This window comes from Ceratotherium simum, chromosome 4, assembly GCF_057802395.1.
Source record: "Ceratotherium simum simum isolate JZ-2026a chromosome 4, ASM5780239v1, whole genome shotgun sequence".
NCBI classification, from domain to species: Eukaryota; Metazoa; Chordata; class Mammalia; order Perissodactyla; family Rhinocerotidae; genus Ceratotherium; species Ceratotherium simum.
Window position 1 is genome coordinate 15863123 of NC_141903.1, and position 26865 is coordinate 15889987.

Below are 26865 nucleotides of genomic sequence, written 5' to 3' on the forward strand. Positions count from 1 at the left end.
AACATTCTAGATCTCAAGTAGTGGGTTCACCAGCGTTCATTTGATTACTGTGTTTTATATCTCAATATATTAACTATATTCTCTGGTATGCATGTGACATGATGAGAATGTAATTTTAAAAAGTTAAAGCAACAAAACAACAATTAGTTTAGACATTTGGTCCTTTACGTTTTTTAAAAAGAGAAATAAAGACAAGAAAACAAAGCATTACCATGCCAGCAGTACATATTTATTATTAATCATGAATGGTCAAAAGACTTACAAGGCCCATTATTAGTATAACCACACATATGAAATATCACTTAGTGTGACATGGAGTGAAAAGGACAGTTTTATATATATATTAAAAAAATACACATACACCCATACTCTCCTCTCAAGTGCTCACCGTACACTGCTACAAAAGCAGGAGTCATCAAGCTGCAGGAGTTCCAGTATACATAACACGTTGCAATATCTCGAGCATAAAAACCGTACATAAGTTGCAAAAATAAAGTTTTTCTTCAAACATTTTGATCTGAGCTCAGGCAAAGCAAATAATAAACACCAATGATTTTCATACTATTTAACACACTTTAAAACATAAAAGGGTCAACAGTTGCAAAAGGCCTGAAAATGTAGAGGTAACAGGAATGAACAATGCATTTCATCCAAAAAAGAAGTCTACAGCAGATCTGTTTCATCCTGGCTCTCAAATATTTAAGAATCATAATTTACGCAAACAGCAAGCTAAGCCAGAACAAACAAAATGATGAACAGAAAAGTCATTACTTCAAACAAGGCATTATTGCCCTTAGTTTCTTTAGACAATTTCACTAGTGCAAGAGCATCATTTACCTGAAAGATCATGAGTCACAATTAAAGAGCACTCTTACAAAACTATCTCCTTTTTTCTTTAAAAAGTGCCACATACTATACTTCTCGTTAAAAAAAAAAAGACCACACATACACTAATGAAAAACCGTTTGTCTCCATCTCTTGTCAATGAGGAAAGGCCAGAGTGATTCTTTGATTCCAATTCGAAACGGTGTTCGCTGGCCAATGCCCAAGGTCTCTAATTTGGAGCAGTCAAGCTGAGCATTTCTTGGACGTTGTGCTCCTAAGACAGGACTGTCAGTTATCTTTAAAGAAAAATAAAAACAAAAAACAAATGAAAAGCCACATATTGAGGTTTTATATTCCCTCCTTTACTTTGCCTTCAGTGCAAGAAATCTAACGTGATCCCTGAAAAAAATAAACCAAAAGTCTGCCACAATCAAGACAATATTTTTCCTATAAACTTCACCAACAGTCAGGGTCTTCTTTATACATGCTAATTTAGAGAAAAGCAAGAATATAAACCGCAAACATACAAGCAAAGTTCATTTTGATTAGTACTGGAAAATGAAGTTATCCAACACTTTCAAAGCTACAAGAAAAATGTTATCAATAATACACTCTATAGTGATGGATCTGGATTTTCAAAAAGTGAGGTTTCACATGCCATGTACTTACAGGTCTTAAGTGACTGCTGGGGAGGTTGAAGGTATCGGCGATGGCACACGCCATTTCATACTTAGTCATCTGTTCGTTGCCAGACCAGTGAAAGGTTCCCTTAATTGATGGATCCTAACAAGGACACAAAACATTCAAAATAGTTTCAACTTTTGAGTTGAATGGAGTGGTAGGTTTGACAAGAAAGCTAATTTAAAAGGTCCAGGAATTAAAATGTATCCCTCCTCTCTGGAATGCATTCCACAAGACATCTAAAATTCCTATAAATATTACCAGCTAAACATAAAAAGCAATTTCTAGAATTTGCCTGAACAATTTTTTAAAATAAAAACATAAATGGCTCTGATTCTATTTAGTAGAAATCCTAAACATGATTACAGATTTTTATGGAATCACAGGCCAATTTAATGAGTATTTCCAATTATCCTAAGACACTAAAACCAAACCTTAATAGAACCATTTTTCAGGATGAGCTAATTAGTCATAAGATATTAAATACTGTCATAGTACAGATTTAAAATATACATAAATTTTTATGTATTAAACTTTAGTCATACTATTATTAATATTCTAAAATAGATCAGTTATTCTAATCTTTCTTTTTATGGATATTCTATTTTAGCTCCAACTTTTTCAAATGTTTAAAATTAAGTCCTATCCAAATATCTATTAAAAAAATTACAAATTAGGGGCCGGCCCAGTGGCAGAGCAGTTGTGTGTGTGCACTCCTCTTCGGAGGCCTGGGGTTCACAGGTTCAGATCCCAGGCGCACACCGACGCACCACTTGTCAGGCCATGCTGTTGCGGCATCCCATATAAAGTAGAGGAAGATGGGCACAAATCTTAGTCCAGAGCTGGTCTTCCTCAGCAAAAAGAGGAGGATTGGCACTGGATGTTAGCTCAGGGCTAATCTTCCTCACACACACACACACACACACACACACACAAATTACACATTATTCTTAAAGGGGCTGAAATTATAAATTCCTATGTAGATTCTTCTTTGGCACTACACAGATCTTCAATAGGGGAACTTCTTAAAAGACAGCAGATTTTGTTACCCAAAGGAAAAAATACAAGTTTTCAGTCATTTTGCAATGAAAGAATGACAGGGTCTATAGTATTTGAGAAATAAATTCAAACTCAAGAGCATAATAGTTTTATTATTCATAAATATAGCCTACTATTTGTAAACTACTTTTGTTTGGTCTCCTTATAGTTTTTAAAAAAACACTTTAATTTTCGCTCATTAATGGGATTTTTACTCATTCACAGAATTTTTACTAAGATGGAAGTTAGAAACTCATCCTTCCAAAGGTGCTCACCAGCATTCTCTTCTCAGCTAACTGACGACACACAGTGGCTACATCTTTGACATGTGTGGGGAACCTCTGCTGCCAGTGGTCCATGTTCGCTGACTTGTTGCTAAACTGCACTTTATCAAACATAATAGTCACGGCACTTTCTTCAAGCTTTTCAACTTCTCCATATAGAACAGGAATTCTCAAAACAGCAGCTCCTAGAGATTAATAAAAGCAGATAATATTTTAAAGCTGACTGGTTCTTAAGTCTTGATGTAAGATGAAAGTATGTGGATTTAAACAATATAGTAGTAGAAAGCTTGCAATATACCAAAATGACACCACTCACCTGTAATTATGCCCACTTAACCATGATCCTATTTTTAAATTTCTGTCATTTGGGGTACTCTTATACATAATCTCTTCATTATTATTATCATTAAAAATAAAATTGATCACGACAACTGAATGCAATGAGGGAAGCTTAATTGGATCCTAGATTAAAAAATAAAATGCAGGGGCCAGACCGGTGGCATAGTGGTTAAGTTTGCATGCTCCACTTTGGCGGCCTGGGGTTTGCAGGTTTGAATCCCAGGCACAGACCTACACACCACTCATCAAGCCATGCTGTGGCAACATCCCATATACAAAATAGAGGAAGATGGGCACAGATGTTAGCTCAGGGCTAATCTTCCTCAGCAAAAAGAGGAAGATCGGCAATGGATGTTAGCTCAGGGCCGATTTTCCTCATACACACACACACAAAAAAATGCAATAAAGGAAATTACTGGGACAATTGGGAAAATTCCTATATAGACTGTATATATTACAGTATTACATTAATGTTAAATTTCCTGAGTGTGATAACTGCGTTATAATTACGTAAAGAACATCCTTGTTAGAAGAAACATGAGGAATTATTTTGGGGTGAAATTCAACTAATTCTCAATGAGTTCAGAAAAAAAAGTATCTGTATAAAACACACGTGACAAAACATTAACAACTGGCGCATCTATATAAAGGGTATGTTAGTGTTCACTACATAATTCTTGAGACCACTGATTAAGGAATTATGAGGTATTTAGATTTTATGTTGTTCCCTACTGAGGGGTTAAAACAAACTTTGGATAATTAACACTTCAGTTGAAAAATCAACAAAGTTTTTTTTTTTGACTAAGAGCAGCCCTGAGCTAACATCTGTTGCCAATCTTCCTCGTTTTTCCGCTTGAGGAAGATTAGCCCTGACCTAACATCTGTGCCAATCTTCCTCTACTTCATATGTGGGTCGCTGCCACAGCGTGGCTGACAAGTGGTGTAGGTCCATGCCTGGGATCCAAACCCGCAAACCTGCGCTGCCGAAGCAGGACGCTCCAAACTTAACTACTATGCCATGGGGCCGGCCCCCAAACTTTTTAAAATTCAATTCTTAGACAACCGTATATAGATATGTATTCAAGGGCGATTCCTGCAGGATAATTTATAATACAAAAAAACCTGAAAAACTAGATGTCTGTTAGTATGGTATCTATAATAGGGGATGCTTCTCAAGGATGCAGTGCAGTCTAAGGCAGTAGTCTTAGTGCACAGGATTATTAAATCAAGTACTATGCAGCCACTGACAGGGAAAAGATATCCAAGAGATGGCTCCATTATATACTGAAATGCCAGTGTGTAGGGGGAAAAAAACAGGTAACAAAACAATATGCACAAAAATGCTTGCATACATAACCACATTTGGTGCCTCTCTCTCTGACGCAGCATTCTAAGAGAACTTGCACTCTACAATTAATTTTTTCTTTCAGGGAGGGTATACTTTTCATAATCAGCACATACATATGTATATGTGTATGTATACACAAATACACATGAAAAAAGAAAAACCATACAAATAATAGAATACCTCAATCTAAGAGAAATGATATTGATCTGTTTTTCAAAAGTAGATTATAAGAAATTTGTATTATATGATTTGTTTTCTATATACAACGATATTTATGTATACACTGATACTGGAAAAAGTCTGGAAGGATTCATCAATTCTTTAGGCTTTCTAAAATTCTTATTTTTCTTTTTTATTAACTACACTCTCTAATTTTTCTCCAATTATTTGTGTTCCTTGACTTTTTTTTTTTAAATTAAAAATGTACATATATATCAAACAAAAAGGAATCCTCAAAAACAATCAGGGGCTGAAGACACTGTCTTACCTAAATTGTTCTTCAGGACAGCCTTTTCTCCTTCTAATTTTGTTTTGCCATACAGATTTAGGGGCCTTGGTATGTCTTCCTCCCTATAAGGTGGATTTGTTCCATCGAAAACATAATCTGAGCTAATGTAGATTAGAAATGCTCCAATTGCAGCTACAAAAAAGACAAAGAAAAAAATCTATTAAATGATTACATGACAGTCCTCTTTACTGGAATTTATAACAGCTTATTCACCATATATAAAATCAAATCTCTCATATGCGACCTACAAACCTTTAATCTTTACAAACTCGGCAATCATTTAATATTTTATGAAGATTTTATAAAGTCATCATTACCTGCTTCCTTTGCTAAATTCCCAGAAGCATCCACATTAAGTTGAGAAGCAGCCTCTGGCTGATTTTCTACAACATCTGGCCTTCTCTCTGCTGCACAATGTACTATGACATGGGGCTGGAAGTTAAGCATTGATGTATTTTTAACCCAAAAAGGAATAAAACAGAGGAACTATAGTCTTCTAACAGTAAATTAATTTATAGAAAAATGTTTGTTAAATCGACATTCCTTCAACTAAAGAATCATTGTAATTTTTAATGCAGTTTTGCCACAATTCCCTTTTTCAAGGTTCAAACTTCCTTAAAGATAAACATAGGCCCTGAAAAGGAAAGAGCAATTTAGCAGTCCCTAGGCAAAACCAGACAAAACTCTGTGTCAACAACTGTATTTCTAAATGAAAATGAGCTTCATCCCATACCTTGGATGGGAGAAAGAGCTATCCTTTATATAATTAATATAGCCTAAATATTTGATAAATCTATGTTAAAGGGAGAGGAATATCAATTGCAATTTTTTTTCTCTTTGTGAGGAAGATCAGCCCTGAGCTAACATCCATGCTAATCGTCCTCTTTTTGCTGAGGAAGACTGGCTCTGAGCTAACATCTATTGCCAATCCTTCTCCTTTTTTTCCCCCAAAGCCGCAGTAGATAGTTGTATGTCATAGTTGCACATCCTTCTAGTTGCTGTATGTGGGACGTGGCCTCAGCATGGCCGGAGAAGCGGTGTGTCGGTGCACGCCTGTGATGCGAACCCAGGCCGCCAGTAGCGGAGCACGTGCACTTAACCGCTAAGCCACAGGACCGGCCCTCAATTGCAAATTAAATTCAAAAATTCAAATCTCTTCGACCAATCATTTAAAGAAAACCAACTATCTATAAAAATTATATTCCCCGGGCCTGCCCGGTGGCATAGTGGTTAAGTGTGCACGCTAAAAGCTGCGGCTGCCCGGGGTTCGGATCCCGGGCGTGCACTGACGCACCACTTGTCAAGCCACACTGTGGCAGTGTGCCATATGAAAACTGGAGGAAGACGGGCACGGATGTTAGCCCAGGGCCAGTCTTCCTCAGCAAAAAGAGGAAGATTGGCATCAGATGTTAGCTCAGGGTTATCTTCCTCACAAAAAAATAAAAATAAAAAATAAAAAAAACAAAAATTATATTCCCAATTGAGCATTTTGTATGCCACCTATATGCTAAGCACTGTGTGAGGAGCAAGGATTTCATAATCTAGTGGATAAGACAGATATGTAAAGAGACTGCTTCAATATAATGTGACAGATGTCAACATAGAAGAATGAGGAGGGTCCTTTGTAAAGAAGGGGCACCTACTTCCCAGAGGAGCTGAGCTAGAGGTAAAATTTGGGAAGGCCACTGACAGGCAGGCCTTAGTACACCCACATACCCAACTTCCTCCTTCCCAACAACTGCTTGAGGAAGCATGATCTTAGCATTGTTTTCAAACTTAATGTGCATAATTTGAGGTGCTTCTTAAAATGTAGAATCCTGGGCTCCATCATAAACTCACTGACTTAAAATCTCCAGGAGAGAGGCCTAAGAACACGTTTCCCAAGCGATTCTGATGCAGGTGTCCCTTGGACCATATTCTTAAAAAGAACTTGAACTCCTGATTTGATCAGAGGTGGAACAGAACCTAAATTTTCCTGTGACCATGGCCAACAAGTTACTTAACCTCTCTAGACCTTTGTCATCTCTAAAACGGAAATGATAATTTCACAGTGTTGTGAGGTTTACAGATAATATTGAAAAAGCATTTGTACAGAAAGTGGTACTTAGAAGAGCATTTCATAAACAAGCTTTTTATAAAATGCTTAATATTTTTGTCTTTTTTCAACCTATGTCACAATCTACTCTTTTTAAGGATTGCATTTACTTTGCAACGCTAAAAATAAATAAGTGCACTATACATTGTTATTGCTTTATAGGTTAGAGCTTAAGTATAGTAACTTCCTTGAGAGCAAGAAATTTTCTGTATCATGCAGACAATTCTTAATATAGTTTACAAGTGTTAAAATAAACAGACTAAACCATACCTGAAAATCATAAACGATGTGATGAACTGCCTCGGAATCCAATAGATTAACCTGTTCAAATTTTGGCATTGCTCTTCTAAAACCACAGCCGAAGGCATGCCAATTATTCTGCTTAAATTCTTTGTACACAGCTCTGCCAAGAAGCCCAGTGGCACCAGTAACCAGGACCCGCCTACTCGGGATGTTAACTTCCTCCTAAAAGGTGAAAGAGGGAGAAAAGAATTATTTACTTGGAAAATATTCTCTCCATGAAATTAGTCAACGTCATCGTTCACTTAATACTTCAAAGCCAGGGCCGGCCCAGTGGCATAGCGGTTAAGTGCACACGCTCCACTTCAGCAGCCCAGGGTTCACAGGTTCAGATCCCAGGCGCGCACCGACCCACCACTGGTCAAGCCATGCTGTGATGGCGTCCCATATAAGGTAGAGGAAGATGGGCACAGATGGTAGCCCAGGGCGAATCTTCCTCAGCAAAAAGAGGAGGACTGGCATTGGATGTTAGCTCAGGGCTGATCTTCCTCATAAAAAAACAAACAAACAAACAAACAAAAACTTCAAAGTCTAAGCAGTTTGCTTCACGTCCGAAATCTATAAGCCAATTCTTAAGCTAGAAAAGAGATTAATCAAACTGCATCAATTACTGCATCACATAAGAAAAAGTTTTAATAATCTTACCCAAGAAAAGGTATCTAAGATTATACTGCAGGAAATTACCTAAACAACTAGATTTAGATATCCTGTGTTAAGGATGAAAAATCTTATTTTGATGATCAATGATGTCCAAATGAGTAATAAACAGCAATTTTAGTTGTGTTCTTCAGTTTTTGCACAATTAGTTTTAAGCTTACTTATTTTATAGCCTGATTAAATATTTGGGCTATATTCCACCAATATGTCTACAAGTTGACATTTCTGGTCTTCAGTTTTTAATCCCATGTTTTCTTCCAAATCTCACTGAGATAACGTATTTTGATAGGTGGAGTTAGAATTTACATTTCACAGGAATTTATGTGGAGAAAAAACCAATTTGGTCCTTCCAGCACTAATATCTTTATAACTTTAACAAAACTGGTAAATGTTCCTAAGTTAACTCCAAATTTACCCATATAGACCAGTTAAAACTAATAAACACAGATAGAGGATAAGAAAAAAGAAAAAAAACACTAAAATATTTTAAACTGACCCATGTTGCTATTGTAAAAATGAAAAAATTCCTTACAGACTGAAATGGAAAGGAACTACTATTTAGGAAACAATTTAAGTTCTACCTTTCCAAGGCAAGTTTCAAAAATTTCCCTTCTTCCCAACACAGATAACAACAAACTTCCTCCCAGACTCTTGAATGAAGTCAATATTTACTATTAAAAACAACAACAAAAAGTTTTACTATATTTCATCAACTTGAGGCCTTTTTATTTCAAACGTTGTTATAGTCACCTAATTCTGAGCTGTCAAAAACTTCAAATATGCATACAATAACCAAAGACCTTTCTTTCCACCCTTAGTTCAGCTGAATAACTTAGCAGACTATACTTTTAAAAAAAACAAAAGGCCACCGAAATCAAATATTTCTATCATAGGAAAGACCTGAAATAAAATGGCTGACAGAGACAGTATGAAGGTAAATTCTTAAAGATATCTTTTCTTTAGTTCAACCAATTTCCACACATTTTAAAAGTTGAAGAAAAATTCACCTAGGTTGTCTGTTGCAAAACTTGGCTCTAAGCCAACTGATCTCTGAAAACAAAGATTTCAGCCAGCAAAATATTCTCTTTGAATTCTGGCAGGAAAACAGCTCTACAAAGACTGAATTATAAAGAGCAGAAAACAGGCCCAAGTCTAGGAGAGATACAATCAGAAAACAACTTACACAGGATAAATACCATGAAGACCCCTGGGAAAATACTGTTAAGAAAGCTACGATTTGGTTCCTTCTGAGTTTTTCATTTTACTTCACTCTAAAGAAGCAAAGGAATAGACAGCAGTTCTTAGGTCACTGGTTCTCAGGTTTCAGTGTGGATCAGAATCACCTGGAAGGCTTTCAGACCCAGTGGATCCGGGGTAAGGGCTGATACAAGCACCCAGGTGCTGCTGCTGATGGTGATTTGGGAACCGGACTTTGGGAACTGTAATCTTGAACTCGAGGAAAGTTCCAGGCTTTCCTCAAGATAAATTTCTCTTCTTCAAACAACCCAATAAATTGCTATCTACCTTTCTAGAAGCAACAACATCTTTCCCCCTTAAAAAGGAAAACTAGAAAAAGAAGTCAAAGAACAAACATAATAATCTACAAAGCTTACCAAACAGTAAATTGCTACTAAATGATGAAGTAAATGCATCCTTCACTGATTTTGTGAAGCATACTTTTTCCTCATTTTAAGATCTCTGTTAAATGAATCAAACAGAGATGCATCTTATGAATGTATCATAGTTTGGTGTTTTTTTGCTTTAGTGCAGCTTAAAGTAAGGGTCCAGATGATCTTATAATCAAGAGCATCTTAGATTTGATGAAATACAGTGTTCTAAAGTCATAAGCACAACAAAGTTCTTTAGGGACTACAATACACTTAATTTAAAAAAAGGATGGGAGCTGTGTAGAGAAAAATACAAGCTTATATCCTTATACCCTGGGGTAATATGTAAGGTCCCTAAAAGAAAATATGAAACAGTTCACAGTACTCGGTGGTCAGATATCACTGCTCAAAATTTTCTTTATTAAAAGAGCAGAGATCTGAAGTGCAATTTCTCAAACAGAAATGATTCTGCACAATTGTATACTTGTTATATAAACCTACATCATACTTTTTGATCATAAGAATAGCCTTGTTAGGCAGGGCAGTTATTATTTCCAAAGTGAGGAACCTGAAGTCTAGAGGTTAAAGGTTTTGCCCACAGTAACGGGGAAAATGTTGGGACCAGAACTTAGGTCGTCTTGCTTCTATGGTCAGCCAAATACATACAGAGTTGTCTCAATCCTTTGAACTTATATTTGGTTTCATGATGATTAAATTTAATCTGCTCTGCCACAAACTGCAGTATTGAGAAGTTACTCCATCTCTGCTGATCTAATTCCTCATTGGTAAAATGAGGCATTTGAACAAGATGACTAAGGGTCTTCCAGCTTTACAGTTCTAAAACTGTAACATTTTCCATGTTATCCTTACCACAAAGGGGTCTCAATAGAGTGAAAGGAGCTTCATTTACTTAAATAACTTTTCCTCTTTTCACATAATTCTCTTGAGACTCATTGAGCACCTTCTGTCACCAGTAAGGAGCCAAAACAAGATTTTTTCATTTGGATTGCAACTTTATTGGTGGTTGGCAAATAAAATATGCATCACTGAAATTAAAAGATGCCAAACAAAAATAACTGTTCTATTTTTGAGTTTCTATATACAAACAGAACTCTACCTGAAGCTTTTAAAAGCATAGTTTTGATTTTTTTCTTTTTAAAAGAAAAGAAATACTCCTCTAAAAACTACTTTGGACGATTACTCTATAAATTATTTTAGTCCTGCAAAACAGGAATGTCCAAACACCTCGAGGAACTTACAATGGAATAAAAAGCTGTCTAGTTAACCCAAACCGCAATCAAGAGTTCAAAATATTCTGCCTGAAAAGCCTACTTTCTCAATTTTCATTATCTTATGGGTTAAGTATCTCAAACATCACTTTAAGTTACTCAGAGAACACATTTGCCTCTTATCGTTTAAACTCTTAGATGTACAGAATTCAATAACTTCAGGTGCAGGTTTATAGACACCAAAAAAATTCTCAAAAAATTAAATACATATAAATAAATGTGGAACTACTGCTCTTATGATACTATTTAATTAAATGACACCAAACTGTATAGGTAATGGGAGATAAAGAGCTCTCAAAAATGGTCCAAAGCAGTACTCTGGGACAGAGACTTCTACTTGAAGACACCTGCATCAACTTCTAACTAAAAATGTCCTAGAAAAAGTAAAGACTGAAACATTACTAACATCTAAAGAGGGATCTTCTTAAGTTTTAGTGGTAAATATAATAATACTTTGCTATTTTCAGAACCTCTTAAATTTGGCAAAGTTCCATATTCATTTCTTTAATTGGTCCTCACAACATTCCCCGGAGGGAGATCTTTCAGTAGACATTCCAAGACTTGTAAGAAACTTTTTATGATCCCATGACAACCTAGGTGACACTGGTCTAACTCCTGCTGTCACCCTATTGTACTCCACAGCCAGTATTATTAACAGAAACCATTAGTCTGCTTCTCTAACATCAACTATAAGACTAGCTTCAAAATTCACTCATTCTCACGAGTGAATTTTAATTCCACAGGTTTTGAGAGCAGCAAATATGTGCCAAGCTTTTGGTTGTACCATTTTTAATGAAGGAAAACCCATTTCCATTAGTCTACTGAACTCCTACTGTGAAAACTGATTAAGCTTTATACATGCACATATACATACATGTATGCATATGCATACAAATTAAAGTAAACAATATGTAACATTATCTATTCAATATTGTTTGGGGTACATAAGAACAATACAGAGGTTTAATAGCCCATCCATCCTAACTTTACCCCCAAAAATCCCAAAGCGATTTGAAAACACTAAATATGGAACATTTTGCAGGCATAAACCTTTTGCATTATCGAAAACAGCCGTCTCCTAAATCCTTTCGTATAGCCATAAGACATACTGGTCTGGGCATTAACAGTCTTCTAATCCCCTGTGGACTGATGAATGCTGGGGGGCTTGGAACAGAATAGAGAGAATGGGGTGGGGTGAGGGGAGGGGGAATGCCAGGGATGGCTCTCGCAAACACAGTAATAGCCTTCCTTTATGCAACCTCCGTAGTGCTTCAAAGCCTGAGACAGTCAAACAGACCTGTATTTGAATCCCGGCTCCAACCTTACTCAATGAACTTGAGCCAAGGACTCACCCTCTAAGTCTCGATTGTCTCATCCGTAAAATGGAGCAAAAACAGATCTCACAGTTATGAGGATTAAAGTAAATAATACATGTAAAGTGCATAACAGTGCCTCGTATAAACTAAGAGTTCAGTAAATTGTCATCTCTAATACTGTTATAATTTCTGGAAAGCCTCCTTTCCCCTTCTTAGAGATACGACCTGGTAAGATCGAGGAAAACGAACAAAGGATGAAAAAGAAATTCAGGAAGAATCAAAACTGCAACAGCTCTGAAAATCCCTCTTCGTTCCTAGGAAGGCAGAAGATTCGGAAGTGAATTCCGACCTACTCATTTCCTGCCGCAGCAGCTGATAAAGAAAACACCGACGGGTGCGCGCCGAGATTAACAAACTTGGGGGCACCGCCCTCGCCTCCCGGGGCTGGAGAGGCGGCGCCGAGGCGAATCACGGCGGCGGCCCCGACTCGGCAAGACGCGCCTGGAAAACCACTCGAGCCTCCACGACCTGGCCCGTCTCCCTCTGCGCCCCCGACTCCGAGACCCCCGGGCCGACTCCCTCACCTCCACCAGCTGGCAGTTCCCAGGAACAAAGTGGATGGAGAGCTCCTTCTCCCTTCCCACCATGCCCGCCGTCTTCGCGCCGCCGCCGCAGCGACCGCCACTTCCCCAGCCCAGGATCGCTACCGGCCGCGGTTCCGTCGCCCTCGGCCCGCCTCCCCGAGTCCGGGCCGGCCCCCACTCACCACTTCCGGCTTCCGCCGCCCCGGCCGCGCGCGGTGATTGGCCACGCTCCGCCGACACCCCAGGCAGGGCGAGGGGGCCCTCCGGCCGCCCCTGGCCCACCCGCCAACTCGTAAGGGCTGCACGAAACAAAGGCCTCGGCCTTAAACAGCCAACACAAGTTTTATGTTGGGGGATTTGTTTCTCTGCTTTCTTTCTTCTTGTGTAGGGAAGGATTGAATCGGATTGCCTCGAGTTTCAATTTTGCAGACTGTGAGCAGTGCATAAGAAACAACTGGGCATGTAATATATATAAAGTGGGATAAAATATTTTAAAGACATGGGCAGTGAGGCGAGGGGAAGCACAATGGACATAGTATCTCTAGAGAGATTTAGAAAGAGGCATGGAATTTAAAAAGTGTTGGCATTTGAGTCATTAACACCTCAAGAACCCATTTGTCTTTCTGGGATGCTAAAAGAATAGTACGTGTGAAATTCCAAAGATGGCAAACCATTTTTAACAAGTTAAAAACGTGGGGGCAAGGGGGATGAATTATTTGGGTGCCTCTTCAAAACGTAGATTCTCGGACCTGCCCAATAATCACAGAATGAGAATCGGTGGGACTCCAGTTAGTTGATTTAACAAGTGTTAAGAGCACCCTTAGAGAAGCACCGCCTTAGGGGCTGCCGAGTTGGGCTACAGGTGCCGAGCCTCTGCAATCACCGAAAATTAAAGAAGGCACCAAGGGAAGAGAGCACTGCTGGACCTTCTGCCACCTGTAACGCGCTTTTTTTAAGTATAGATGAGAAATAGCTCTAAGTGTTGAGGCTGCCCTAGCAGGCAAATGATTGCCCTTCCAGTTCAACACCTGCAAGTCCCCCACCAGCCGCGGCGCCTGTGAAATTTACTCAGAAAAAAAAAAACCAGCCTAGACCCTGTAGGGTTCCCCAACTTGTCACCGAACACTCTGAGTGTCCTTGTCCAGACACACGGGATACCAAGACCTACAAGTCGCCCACAAACGTGACTACTGCTTGGGATCTTTTCTAAAAGGCCTTATTTTCGTAATCCTTTTTGGTTTAAGCTTACAGCTAGAGACTAAGCAGCCTTTTTAAAAAGTTATTTCACGTCTGAGTCCCGTGACTTTCCTTCCTACCCAACCCCCAAGAAAAAAAACTCATTTCCTTCTTTGTGTAAATATAAAGTTTCTTTGGAACAGTAACGGAAGGGCGCCAGAGGCCCCTCACTTTTCGATTTTTGTTTTAATCCAGGCTGTTACTGTTAATCAGTTTTAGAAAGTCCTTCAGAGAACTGTCCCAGCACTAAACATGCATGATCTGCAAACAAAGAAAAGGCAAGTGTGAGTTCAGGGAAGCAGATTCAAGATCCTCTTAATCCTCCTCCCTTTAAAAACTGGGAAATTTTTTAAAGTTTCTAGTTGCAAGGTGTGATGCAATCTAATCTTTCTGGGGAAAAACTTAAGTGTTCAACGTGAAAAAGATTTAAGGACATGCACATGCAATTAGCATTTTGATGCTCAGAGCAGCCTTGCCTAGGGTGAGGATCAAAAAGAGTTTAGTTGCCTATTATTTGAGAATCTGGTTTGATACTTGCCAGGTAAAACTTGGGTATAGTTCTAGGAGCATATGTTAGTGTATGATTTTTAATTATTCTGTTTAAAGATGAAAGTTTCTTTGTGAACAAAAACACCATCGTTATACAGACAATATCCAACTTCATGTGGCTAAGACTATAAGTTTAAAGAGAGCATCCTGATTCATGCCAAGACAAAGAAGGGCTGGAGCGCACAACTATAGATAAAATCCTTATTTATATAGAAACTTCGCCTACATCATTGCAAATAATCTGGTAAATGAAACTGCTGTTCTGTTTTGCATTTTATTTTTGTCAATTAATGAGACTTAGCTGAGCTCTCCGTAACCTGGTTCCCAAATTTAAATTGGTTTATTCTTGCATGTCCCAAAATTATATGTTTCAAGGAAATGAATGACACCGTTTCTTTCTTTCTTTCGTTTTTTTTTTAACACAACCTTCCGGCTTTTACCAGACATTCACTGGGATGCTTTTAAAGCAACTCTAACTCCAGAATACTTCATTTCATGAATAGCTAGCTCTTACCTGTTCCATGTCCTCCGGCATTTCAGGCATGATTCCAAAATTATCTCAAGAAAATAGAGTTGGGTTGTGTCTCAGCCTCTGCCTCCTCTGGCTCGGTCTTTGTTATGCCTGCACAGAGCGCAGGCACGCAAAAACGTGAGCCGCAGCTTCACTCGACCTTTTAAATTAGCATTTTGATTCCAATCCCAGAATCTCGTGCAGTTTTCCACATTGCAGTAAACTGGCAGCTGATTCCCCGTGGCGGTCTCGAAAATACCCAATGAGAAGTTTCATGTTTAATTGCCAGCCAAGTGAGGATTTATTAGCAAAACCATTAGGAAAACCAACTTATTTAAAAAAAACTTCCTTGAAGACTTGTTGAAATTTTCTCTGTTGAAATTGAGTCCTGTTTTGAAATATTGTATCATTATGCCTTATTTCAACAGAATCTATTTCGTAAAGTTCTCCAGTGCTTCCCCCCACCCCCCACCCCCAGTGCTCTCTAATTAACTATGTCAAAGGACAGTAAGAGGCACCGGTGGTAACAGCAGGCAGAAATGAAACTGCAACTGGTCATTTCCATTAACATTGTCGTGCCTTCTGTTTGAGAAAAACTTTAGGTTTGGCCAAACATTAAGGACTTCTAGATCAGGGATTCCCAAACCTGCCTGCACCACAGAACCTATGAAACAAAATCAGGAGTGGAACCCAGCAATCTTATTTTTAACAATTACAAAAGTGATGAATAACCTCAGTTAAATTTTTTTTTTTTTTTTAAGATTTTTATTTATTTATTTTTCCCCCAAAGCCCCAGTAGATAGTTGTCTGTCATAGCTGCACATCCTTCCAGTTGCTGCATGTGGGACGTGGCCCCAGCATGGCCGGAGGAGCGGTGCGTCAGTGCGCACCCGGGATCCGAACCCGGGCCGCCGGCAGCAGAGCACACGCACCTAACCACTAAGCCACAGGGCCGGCCCCAACCTTAGTTAAATTTTGAACCACTGTTCTGGGTTATGGCTCTGTAACGATTTAAGAACAACAACAAAATTGCCATTCAGATGGAGCTACAAGAAAAAATCACTTAACTCTATAACCACTTAGAGAACACAGCACATGTTAAACTCTATGAGGCATGCAGAGGTAATGAAGTAATGAAGAACTATACAGTTTTTTAAAATTGATGAATTTTAATGAATTAAAAACTTCTGTTCATTGAAAGACAATGTTAAAAAAATGAATAAGCAAAACACAGGCTGGGAAAAAATAATCTGCATACATATATCTGAAAAGGACTTCTATTCAGAATTTTTAAAAAACTCCTACAACTCAATTATTTTTAAAAAATAATTTTGAAAATGAACATAATTTTTGAACAGATACTTCACAAAGTGAAGACATAAGAATGGCCAGTATCACATACAAAGATTCTCAACATCAGAGAAACGCTAGTTAAAATCACATTGAGATACCATTACATGCCTAACAGAAAGGCTAAAATTTAAGAAGATTGGTAATATCATATGCGAACAAGCATTTTGAGCAACTAGAAAGCTCATCCATTGCTAGTGGGAAAATAACAAAAACAACCACTTTAGACAACTATTTGGCAGTTTATTATAAAGCTAAATATATACCTATCCCACAGCCCAGTAATTCCACTTCTAGGTGCTTACCCAGGAGAAATGCAAGCATATATCCATAAATACTTGCCCAAGAATATTCATAGCAGCTTAATTCAAAATAACCTAAAACTGGAAACAACCCAAACGTCCATCAATGGATGAATGGATAGACAAATTTGATATATCCATACTGTGGAATTTTACTCAGCTATACAAAGAAGTGAACTATATGAATGAATGTCAGAATCATTATGCTGAGTGAAAGAAGCCAGAGACAGGTGAAATTCTAAAACAGGTGACACTAATCTATAGTGAAAGAAATTATCTTGCCTTAGGGGAAGGGTAGGGATTGACTGTGAAGGGCATAAAAAACTTCCTGAGGTAATGGAAGTGTTTTATATCTTGATCGGGGTGTGGGTAACATGGGTATATACGTTTATCAAAACTCATCAAAATGTAACAGTTAAGATGTGTTCATTTCACTATCTGTATTACTGTACATAATTTATACCTCAATTTTAAAACAATAATACATATTTTGGATCATTTGGGTCCCAACCTTAGACTCGGTCAACAATTTCTAGGATCTAGTATCTAGGATCTAGTATTTGAGATAGTGTTAACCTTTGCATTGGTACCAAGTCATGAATTAAATGGACAGTATTTAAATTTCTAAACTCATTAGGATCTAAGAAGTCAAAATCTTTTCCCTTCCTAGGGTATGCATACATTTTTCAAGTTTGAGAAATACATCTCTAAGTTATTATGATACCCCAAGGGCAAAAACAAAGGGTTTTGTTTCTTCTTTTTCACAACATCCTTTCTCTTTGTCAACTACCCTCTGCTTTGGCTATCCCAGCTGTTCCCATTTCTGTGAATCTGACACCCACATGAATGGCTTTTTTTTTTTGTAAGATTTTATTTATTTATTTCCGCCCCCCCCCAAAGCCCCAGTAGATAGTTGTATGTCATAGCTGCACATCCTTCTAGTTGCTGTATGTGGGACGCGGCCTCAGCATGGCCGGAGAAGCGGTGCGTCGGTGCGCGCCCGGGATCCGAACCCGGGCTGCCAGCAGCGGAGCGCGCGCACTTAACCGCTAAGCCACGGGGCCGGCCCTACATGAATGGCTTTGACACAAATTCTCTCCCAAGCTATAGTTTCCCCATTCCAGATGCCTAAAAGGCATCTTTACCTGTATGTCCCTCTGGCATATCAAACTCACAGTTCCAAGAAATTGAAAGTAAATTTAATATTAATTCTTCATCTTGTCCACAAAACCTGATCTTTCTCTTAACCTCCCAGGTTTGTGTGAAAGATACTATTATACTAATCAACTCAGCTAGATTCAAATATGCCTATGGGAATTTATTAGGGGATAAAGATAATAAATTAAAAATGAATCATTAAAAACAATAAGGCTGGATTCCTACTTCACTTATACTAAAATAAGTTCTTGATGGATTAAAAAAGCTTAAGTAAAATGTGCAACAAAAGTACTAGAGGAAATTGTGTAGAATAATTATGGAGTGAAGAAGCCTTTTATAAGCATATCATGAAATTCAGAAACCAAAAGTAAAAAGATCAACAAAGTAGACCACATAGATTTTTGGAAATATCTGCATAACAACAACAAGAGCAATAATGATAATCAACAAAGTCAAAAGACAAACCGGGAGAAAATATATGTGATGCATGAAAGATGAAGAGCTAATTGCCATGCTATACAAGGAACTTTTGAAGATCAATACAAAAAAACCAATAAACAGAAATTGAATATTGATGTTAAAAAGCAATCCAAGGAGCTGGCCCAGTGGCGCAGTAGTTAAGCTCGGCACGCTCTGCTTCAGGGGCCTGGGTTTGCAGGTTCGGATCCTGACCCAAACCTACATCACTCATCAAGCCATGCAGTAGCGGCATCCCACATACAAAGTAGAGGAAGATGGGCACAGATGTTAGCTCAGGGCCACTCTTCCTCAAGCCAAAAAGGAAGATCAGCAATAGGTTTTAGCTCAGGGCTAATCTCCTTCACCAAAAAAAAAAAAAAAAAAAAAACCGATCCAAAATGACAAAATTCGAATGGCCAAAACACATATGACAAAATGCTCAACCTCACCATTAGTCAGGAAAATAAAATTTAAATTGACAATATTTTAAATTCTCTAACATATTGAAAAATATTTAAAGATTAAAGCTATCGTTTTTAAAAAATTAATAATTTTTGTCTATTTTGTTAACTGTTGTATTTATTAGTCAAGATGGGCTAGTTTACACTAAGGTAACACTTTAAATCCAAGATCTCAGTGGCTTAACTTGAAAAAGTTTTTACAGGGGCGGGCCAGGTGGTGCAGTGGTTAAGGGTGTGAGCTCCGCTGCGGTGGCCCAGGGCTTGGATCCCGGGCGCGCACCTAGGCACCGTTTGTCAAGCCATGCTGTGACGGCGTCCCATATAAAGTGGAGGAAGATGGGCACGGATGTTAGCTCTGGGGCAATCTTCCTCAGCAAAAAAAGAGGAAGATTGGCGACAGATGTTAGCTCAGGGCTGATCTTCCTCACCAAAAAAAAAAAAAGTTTTTACAGTAGTCCCCTCTTATCTGCGATTTTGCTTTCCATGGTTTGTTACCCACGGTCTACAGAGGTCCAAATATATTAAATGGAAAATTCCAGAAATAAACAGTTCATAAGTTTTAAATTCCTGCCACTCTGAGTAGCGTGATGAAATTTTGTGCTGTTCTGCTCAGTCCCTCCCAGGATGTGAATCATCGCTTTGCCCAGCGTATCCACACTGTATATGCTACCCACCAGTTAGTCACTTAGTAGCCATCTGGGGTATCAGATCGACTGTCACAGTATTGCAGTGCTTGTGTTCAAGTCACCCTTATTTTACTAAATAATGGCCCCAAAGCATGAAAGTAGTGATGCTGCCATTTCAGATATGCCAAAGAGAAGCCGTAAAGTGCTTCATTTAAGTGAAAAGGTGAAAGTTCTCAACTTAAGAAGGAAAAAAATCTTATGCTGAGGTTGCTAAGATCTACAGTAACTTTTATTACAGTATATTGTTATAATTGTTCCATTTTATTATTAGGTATTGTTGTTAACCTCTTTCTGTGCCTAATTTATAAATTAAACTTGATCGTAGGTATGTATGTATAGAAAAGAACATAGTGGATGCCTGAAACTATGGATAGTATCAAACCCTATAGAAACTATGTTTTTTCCCCCGTAGGTCTTGGAACATATCTCCTGTAGATGAGGGGGGACACTGTACTTCCCACCCAGGCTATGCATCTCCTGCAGGTCAGCCAGCCAGGGACCTGCCTCACAGTTACTCAGAGACCTAGGTCAAAGGAGGTTTCTCCATTCTGCAACTCCAAGTATATCTAGTAAAAGAACATTCCAGGGCCGGCCCCGTGGCTTAGCAGTTAAGTGCTCGCACTCTGATGCTGGCGACCCTGGTTCAGATCCTGGGCATGCACTGACGCACTGCTTCCCCGGCCATGCTGAGGCCACGTCCCACATACAGCAGCTAGAAGGATGTGCAACTATGACATACAACTATCTACTGGGGCTTTGGGGGAAAAATAAATAAATAAAAATAAATAAAAAAGAACATTCCAGGCAGAGGAAACACCAAGTGCACAGAACACATGCCTAGGCAGCCTGATGTGCTCAAGCATCTGCAAGGAGTCCAGTGTGGCTGAAAAGAATGAAATAAAGGAGAGCGTGGTAGAGGTGAAGTCAGAGAGGGAAGGGGTAAGAGTGAGGGGATAGAGATCTGTTGGGGCCCTTTGGGCTGCTATAACCACTTTGCTCTTTACTCTTGGCATCTCCCCACATCCAACTGCACCACCACAGACTGAATAACCTTTTTAAGATGTAGATCAGATTGCTTTACTACTTGCTTCCAACCTGGCAGTAACTTCCCATCTACAAGGCACTGCAGGATCTGTGTCCCATCTTTGATTCCACCCTCATTGTCTGCCTCTCTCCTCAAATAGACACACAGACAGACAGAGAGACACACACACACAATCCTAATTAGGTCTTCGTGTTTTCCTCTCTCATAGCATTCGATACCTTTATTTTATAGCATTTTTTTATGGGTGTGATTACTATCATTTACTTCATGTCTGTCTCCTTCCATTCAACTGTAAACTCAAGGGCAAAGTTTTTTCACCTCTGTGTATCAGCTCTAAGCTCAGTGCCTGGCACAGAATGGATATTTCATAAATATTTTTTGAATATATGAATCACTGAATAAGTGAATGGATTAAAATCAGTATCAAAAGCATAATTTATAGGTGAATTTATTTTATCCTCTGACCGCTAAATTCTCAACTGTGTAACTACATGAGTATAATACTTTCTTGATTGTTTTCCAAAAAAATAAAGTTTATTTTAAGCAATTCAAGTTAGTGAGCTAGGGCTTCGGCCCAGTGGTGCAGTGGTTAAGTTCGAGTGCTTGTTTCAGTGGCCTGGGGTTCACAGGTTCGGATCCTGGGCACGAACCTATGCACTGCTTATCAAGCCATGCTCTAGCAGGTGTCCCACATATAAAGTAGAGGAAGATGGGCATGGATGTTAGCCCAGGGCCAATCTTCCTCAGCAAAAAAGGAGGATTGGCAACAGATGTTAGCTCAGGGCTAATCTTCCTCACACACACAAAAACAAACAAAAAAACAAATTAGTGAGCTTATATGTATATCATTATTTTGTTGTTAAAGATAACTGGTTTAGGGGCCGGCCCCATGGCTTAGCAGTTAAGTGCATGCGCTCCGGTACTGGTGGATCCCGGGTGTGCACTGATGCACTGCTTGTCCGGCCACGCTGAAGCAGCATCCCACATACAGCAACTAGAGGGATGTGCAACTATGACATACAACTATCTACTGGGGCTTTGGGGAGAAAAAGGGGAAAAAAAAAGGAGGAGGATTGGCAATAGATGTTAGCTCAGGGCCGGTCTTCCTCAGCAAAAAGAGGAGGATTGGCATGGATGTTAGCTCAGGGCTGATCTTCCTCAGAAAAAAAAAAAAAAGGATAACCGGTTTACTATTCTAAGTACCAATGGTCAATTCACATCCTAATTCACATCTTAATGTGAAAAGACATCCTTATAGGAAAGGTGGAATAGTAGAAAAAGAGTAGAGAGGAGTTGATCTCTGCTGATGACTGCTAATAGTGAAATTAAAGTATATTTAAAGGAGAAATAGTCAAAATATTTACTGTAGAAGATAAAAACACTGACCATTTGTAGCCTTCATTTATGTAAGACTATTTTTATGTCATACAGGCAAGAAAATTTGCATTCTAGGAAGTAACATGCTGTGTGGTTTATCTCTAGGCAACTTAAGATGTCACTCTGTAAGGTTTTCTTTTTTTTAAATAACAGCTTTATTTATATATAATTCACATGCCGTAAAATTCAACCTTTTAAAGTGTAGAATTCAATGGTTTTCAGTATACTTACAGAGTTGTGCCACCATCACCACTATCCAGTGAACACTGCCAAATTCTTTGAAGTGGCCCTTGGAATCTGCAGGTTAGTAGGGTAGAGTTCAATTGAACGGTGAGGAAAGAGAATGGAAAATAAAGACATGGACCCCGATATTGTAGAAAACTCTTCCAAGCAGTCCAATACTAGATCATGCTTGTATGGTAGTGGGAATGATCCATTAGGTGTTACGGGTTGAATTGTATCCCCTAAAATGGTATGTTGAAGTCCTAACCCCCCGCACCTCAGAATGTGACCTTATTGGAAATAGGGTTGTTGACCAACTCACATTTACCAGGACAAGGATGTGTAATTCTCCTGATGGGAGGGATACTGCAAGTCTCATGGCCCAGGCCGACATCAAGGGAGTGGAAAAGTATAATCCTCCCCTTGGAATTACTGTATTTTGAACAATAATACAAGGTGCTACGAGGAGTAAAGGCAGAGGATATGAGTACAGTACATATGTATTTGTGTTGGTAAATTTAATAGGGGAAAGATGAGGAAGTCCTTGTCCAACTGCTAGAATTTTCAGTTAAGTGTGTGGTCATGCAATCAGCCGAGGGTGATGAGGGAGGAGGGCTACATGAGTCAGAACTCTGACGAAAGGCCTAAGCTAAAATTATATATAACTTTTTAGCTACTGTAGGAGAATTTAAAACTTTTTATTATAAAAATTTTCAAACTTACAGAAAAGTTTAAAGAATAGTCTAACGAACACTCATACTGTCTACCCAAATTTTGTTTGGTTGTTATGTCTTTTTAGTTCTCTGGTCATCTGAGGCACCCCTCCTACTTTTTTTTTTTTTTTTTTATTAAGGCTTTATTTTTTTTAGAGCAGTTTTAGGTTCACAGCAAAATTGAGGGGAAGATACAGAGGTTTCCCGAATGTGCCCTGCCCTCACATATGCACAGCCTCCCGCATTATCAACATCCCCTACCAAAGTGATACATTTGTTAAAATTGATGAACCTACATTGACCCACATAATCACCCAGTTCATAGTTTACATGACGGCTCACTTTTGCTGTTGTACATTCTACGGGTTTGGACAAATGTAAGATGACTCGTATCCATCACTGCGGTATCATACAGAGTATCTTCACTGTCCTGAATATCCTTTGTACTCTTCCTATTCACTCCACCCCACCCCTCAAACCTGGACAATTACAGATCTTTTTAGCATCTCCATAGTTTTGCCTTTTCCTGAATGTCATACAGTTGGAATCATACAGTATGTAGCCTTTTTAGATTTGCTTCTTTCTCTAACTAATATGCATTTAAGGTTCCTCCTGTATGTCTTTTCATGTCTTGATAGCTCATCTCTTTTTACCACTGAATAATATTCCATTGTCTGGATGTACCAGTTTATTTATCCATTCACCTATTGAAGGACATCTTGGTTGCTTCCAAGTTTTGACAATTGTGAATAAAGCTGCTATAAACATCTGTGTGCAGGTTTTTTTGTGGAATTCCTACTTTTTCTTTTTTGTTTACTTTGGCTTTTTGAAGAGATCATACCAGTTATCTGACTATTTTCTTCAGGAGTCATTTAATATTCCACTAAACCTTAATTTTCTATAAACTTTTTTTTAAAGACTTGATTAGATTGATGATGCTGTGTATTTCATATTGTATCACATTAGGAGGCACTTGACAAAAGCTCATCCCAGTATTAGTCATTCTATGTTTTACCATTTGGTAGGGTGGTACTTTTTTTACCCTTTGCAATTAGTAAGTAATCTTTGGAGTCCTACTCTGGAACCTGTGACTATCCTGTAACCTAACAACTTTCACCTAATTGCCTCCATTGATGTTCCTCATCTAAATCAATTATTACACTGGAGGTGGCAAAGTGATAAAGGTGGTGTTTAAATTCATGAGAATGAGATCGTCTAGGGAGAGATTGTGGACAAAGAAGAAAAGAGTCTGGGTTCAATCCCTTACTCACTCCAACAATTGCAAGTCAGGTACAGGATGTGCAGCAGAGTGAGAAAAGAAGCAGTTAGATGAAAGGAAACCAAGTACAGAGGGCATTTCAAGAAAGAGGAAGTTGTCAGTTAGAGTAAGATAAAACTAGAGAAGTGTTCATTGGATTTGGCAAGATAGAATTCACTGGAGAAGTTGGCAGGAGGACTGGGACAGAAACCAGACTACGGTGGGTTAAAGTGAATGAGAAATAACAAAGGCGAAAGAGTCGTACTTTTTCAGAGATGGCTTTAAATATCTCTAGCTGAGGCTTGTCAGTGACATTTGTTGGCTTTCAAAAATTTTACATTAATTTCTCTTCCTTTGGTCATTTCTCTCAACATGAGCTTTGAAATATAGTGTGGTGAGATAAGATCTTGAAATACTAATCATTGTGCTTTTAAATTTCTTACTGCCCTTCCTTAATTTTCTTCTACCCACATTGCAGCATCTGTAGAGCCAGGAGGAGAATTAGCATGGTTCAAACGAAAATAGACAGAAACAGCAAATATTTGTTCTGCTATTGTTCTCTTGAAACTAGAGCTAATGAGGATTATGAAGTGAATGGGAGGTGGAGGGGAGGGTGGAGAGGATCAATCCTTTCCCCCTGTCTCAGGGAGAATGGATAAACATTACTGTGACTGAGATGGGGAGAGAAGATTTTGAAGTCACTGTCTCTGTTGTAATAGTCTCCAGAAAATCTAGTTGACAAAATTTGATTTGTGATTGACTCCTAATTTAAGGGACTATTGAATAAGCTAGACTTGGAGTCTCAACTAAAACCTTTGTAACGAGAGTGGATATCTCAATGTCTTTAGGGTCTGGGGCCTTATCTCTTATGTTGCCACCACCTTTTGGGACCCCCACCCTGTTTTAGGGGGTGTTCACATAGAAGTCACGAAAAGCAGCAAGAAGAGATCAGGAGGAAAGAGGCAGGGATCTCAAACTGTGGACGATCCGCTCATCAGTAGAGAGGAAGATGGACAGATATTCAAGGTTGGGAGCTACTATGGATATAGAGGGCCTGAGTTGAACTACACATGGCCCTCAGTTCCTAAGCCTCGGCTTCTGATCACTTGGATTTTTCTTGTTAGCCTCAGCACATACAGGCCAGGTCCTGCCTGTTCCCTGGGAGACAGCATGCCAAAAACCTTGAGGCAAAAGTGTGGAGGCTTAATAAACAGTCCAAAGTTCAGCTCATTCCTTCCAAAGAAACCTCATCCACCTCCAATACACCCTAGCCTGGCACTCCCTCAGAAATGCAGTCCAGTCATATCACAGCTGAGTTCTAAGAGGTCTATTTTTTCCCCTCCTTATCCTCTTCTTTTGGGGTGAGCCAAGACTATTATTATTATTATAATAATTATTGGCAACACTATAGAAAGCTAACCTTATTGGCCACTCACCTATGTAGTCCTTGGTGTAAACCTTTGCTGGTCATTTATTATCTTCTGTACCTTATCCCATACTTTTATTAAAGCCGTGCTCCTTCTTCTTCAGAGTAATTAAATCAGTTTGTAATTTTATATTCATAAGTGTAACTGATTGTCTTTCTTGCTAGAATGTAAGCTCTGTGAAGAAAGTGATTGTATTGGTTCATTTCTGTAGCCTCTGGAACAGTAGTATCCAAAAAATTTTGTTGGGGCCGGCCAGGTGACATAGTGGTTAAGTTCATGTGCTCCTCTTCAGTGGTCTGGGGTTCGTGGGTTCGGATCCCGGGCGTGGACCTAGACAGCGCTCACCAAGCCACGCTGTGGCAGCATCCCATATGCAAAATAGAAGACGATGGGCACAGATGTTAGCTCAGGGCTAATCTTCCTCAGCAAAAAGAGGAAGATTGGCAACGGATGTTAGCTCAGGGCCAATATTCCTCATCAAAAATAAAGAAATAAAGAATAGCAAAACCAAAAACTTTAAGGAAAAAAAAATCTTGGTAGTTGTTAAATGACTCTGACAGTCTGGCAGATTTCACTGATCGGGAGGATCAATTACCATCTGCACAGCCATCATTCCCAGATGTGTGTCTCTAGCTGATTCTTCTCCTGAGGATTTATATATGCAAGATTCTACCTGCCATCTCCACCTCACCTCAAACTTGGTATGTCCCAAACTGAATGTGTCAACTTCACTCTGCAAATATGCTCTTTCACCCAAGTTCTTTATCTCAGGGAATAGCATGGTCATTAGTCCAATTGTCCAAGCCAGAGAGCCTTGAACTTTTCCTCAGGCTAGGGGCTGTCTTCTACTCTTATCTGAATCATTGTCTTTTTTTTTTTTTCATAAAGCAACTAGACAGTGTCTAACACATACTAGGTATTCATAAATAGTATTGGATGAATGGTCTGACTTCAGGTTTATTCCTGTCAAATTCATTTTCCACTCAGCAGTCAAAGTGATGTTCTCAAACATATCTCATGCCAATCTAATACTGTTTAACGGCTCACCTTTGTCCACAGGTTAAAGATTAAATTTCTTATTGTGCATTTTGCTCTTTATGATTCACACAATCAGATCTACTTACCTTTGCAGTTGAAATTCTCGCCACTTTACTCCTGGTGATACCAAATGTTCAGTTTCTCAAATGTGCCAAACTCTCTTCCCTTCCCCTATCAAGTTACATTTGCACTGAATCTTCAT

At 38.8% G+C, this 26865-nt stretch overlaps 1 protein-coding gene across 2 annotated transcripts; it reads right to left on the bottom strand.

The window, feature by feature from the left end:
- Window positions 1-207: 207 nt before the first annotated feature.
- MAT2B (methionine adenosyltransferase 2 non-catalytic beta subunit) lies at window positions 208-15322 on the bottom strand. 2 transcript variants are annotated; one of them, XM_004428552.3, is made up of 7 exons: window positions 15171-15322; window positions 7389-7583; window positions 5341-5455; window positions 5003-5155; window positions 2820-3013; window positions 1495-1608; window positions 208-1121 (listed from the first exon to the last, which is right to left on the bottom strand). In XM_004428552.3, exons 1-7 carry the CDS (start codon window positions 15198-15200, stop codon window positions 951-953), a joined length of 972 nt encoding a protein of 323 aa, XP_004428609.1. In that variant the 5' UTR covers window positions 15201-15322; the 3' UTR covers window positions 208-950. The 2 variants fall into 2 exon arrangements, with proteins under 2 accessions (XP_004428609.1, XP_004428608.1); XM_004428551.3 differs by lacking the exon at window positions 15171-15322 and adding an exon at window positions 12872-13022.
- Window positions 15323-26865: the final 11543 nt, after the last annotated feature.